Raw genomic sequence first — 1,788 nt, 5'->3', positions numbered from 1 at the left:
TGATGCATTTTTGTGCTGCCAAGTTGTACAAGTATAATGTCCTAAACACTATTACAGTTCAATAAGAGCTCCAAACTATATATTTGGGATTTTTACTTTGATATATATATATATATATAGAGTTGAGCTATGATACTTTTACAAGTATCACCATCATGGTGCTATTAGGTTTTAAGCCATTGGATCTACTTTTTGATTATTAATAGCCCTTGGATTAAACACTATTCCACCTACCACCACCTACCACCACCTACCACCATCATCTCAACCTCACATCTCTCCATCCAAGGGCTAAAAACACACAAGTATCACCCCCATGATACTTTTACAAGTATTCTAACCCTACTCTCTCTCTCTCTCTCTCTCTCTCTATATATATATATATTTATATATATATATACCTACATCTCTCTCTCTCTTTCTATATATATATACAAGTTTTCAATGTGCACCTTATCAATCAGCCTGTCATTTGCAGATCAATATGATCCAGAAGTATCCCTGGGTCATCTGAAGCGATACTCCTTAAAGGAGCTCCGAGTAGCTACTAATAATTTTAACTCAAAGAATATCCTAGGGAAAGGTGGATATGGGATTGTCTACAAGGGGTGCTTGCGTGATGGTACGATTGTAGCTGTTAAAAGATTAAAAGACTACAATGCTCTTGGTGGGGAAATTCAGTTTCAAACTGAGGTTGAAATGATAAGTTTGGCAGTTCATCGGAATCTCCTTAGGCTTGTTGGATTCTGCACGACAGAGAATGAGAGACTTCTTGTCTACCCTTACATGCCAAATGGAAGTGTTGCTTCTCAATTAAGAGGTATGGTTTCTTTGTGTTTTGCATGTGCATTGACATGATTTAGGACCTGTTTGGGTGTGAGAATAACTTATCTAGCATATCCTTTTCTTTAATCAACGGGTGCGCGGCAGTTGCTTTGTGGGGATTATGGCAAATGTCTAAATCTTGAAGATCGTATAATATATTTAGCTTCCTAGTCATTTTCTTAGAATATGATAAGCCACTGCTAATTATCCTGAGAAGTTGAAATTATCTAGATCTCAATACCTTACTATAGCTAAAAATCAAACTCCTAAGTAGGAATCACAGGACGTACAGCACAAGTTTTCCAATATAACTTCCTCCTACATCTGAAAAGGCCCTTAATTGGAAATTTGAATAGCGGTGCACCAAGAATGTAAGTGACGTTGATTATTTTGTTGCAGAGTCGGAGAGGTGTTCTTGGAAACTGTTGTATGATGATTGCAAATTATTATTGCTTAATTATATTGGTACTATTGGGTAAATTCCAGATACTCAGTGAATGATGCTAATGAACTACAAGCTTGCTCCTGTGCATTTGAAGTTTGTTTATATTCACGATCACCTATGATAATTGCACACTTGTAACTTTGCAAGGTTTAATAGATACTTCACTGCTTCATTGTGCACTTTTGATTGAATACGAAAGTTTAACAACCAGTAAATCTCTTAAAAAAAGGTACCTTGCACACGTTTGAATATTGTAGCTGCCATAAGTTTTGACTTCTAATTTGGTTACTGAAAATGTCGGTCGATTTTAACAAAAGAGCAAAAGCGAGAAAAGCTTTTTTTTTTTTTTTTCTTCCTTTTGATTGCTTATTAGTTTCTTTCCTTTTTGCAGAACATGTCCATGGTAGACCAGCTCTTGACTGGCCAAGGCGAAAGAGGATAGCGTTGGGGACAGCAAGGGGTTTGCTGTACCTGCACGAACAGTGTGACCCCAAAATAATCCATCGCGACGTAAAAGC

General features: G+C 36.9%; 1 protein-coding gene across 1 annotated transcript in view; it reads left to right on the top strand.

The window, feature by feature from the left end:
- LOC109710680 (protein NSP-INTERACTING KINASE 3-like) overlaps positions 430-1,788 on the top strand; it is a 3,582-nt gene continuing 2,223 nt past the window's right edge. The window contains exons 1-2 of the mRNA XM_020233413.1: positions 430-820; positions 1,662-1,786. Coding sequence (XP_020089002.1) covers positions 445-820; positions 1,662-1,786 — 501 coding nt within the window. The 5' untranslated portion in view covers positions 430-444. The remainder of the gene's footprint in view (positions 821-1,661; positions 1,787-1,788) is intronic.

Source organism: Ananas comosus, linkage group 5 (assembly GCF_001540865.1).
Source record: "Ananas comosus cultivar F153 linkage group 5, ASM154086v1, whole genome shotgun sequence".
Classification (NCBI taxonomy): Eukaryota; Viridiplantae; Streptophyta; class Magnoliopsida; order Poales; family Bromeliaceae; genus Ananas; species Ananas comosus.
This window is presented reverse-complemented; position numbering and strand designations above follow the sequence as displayed.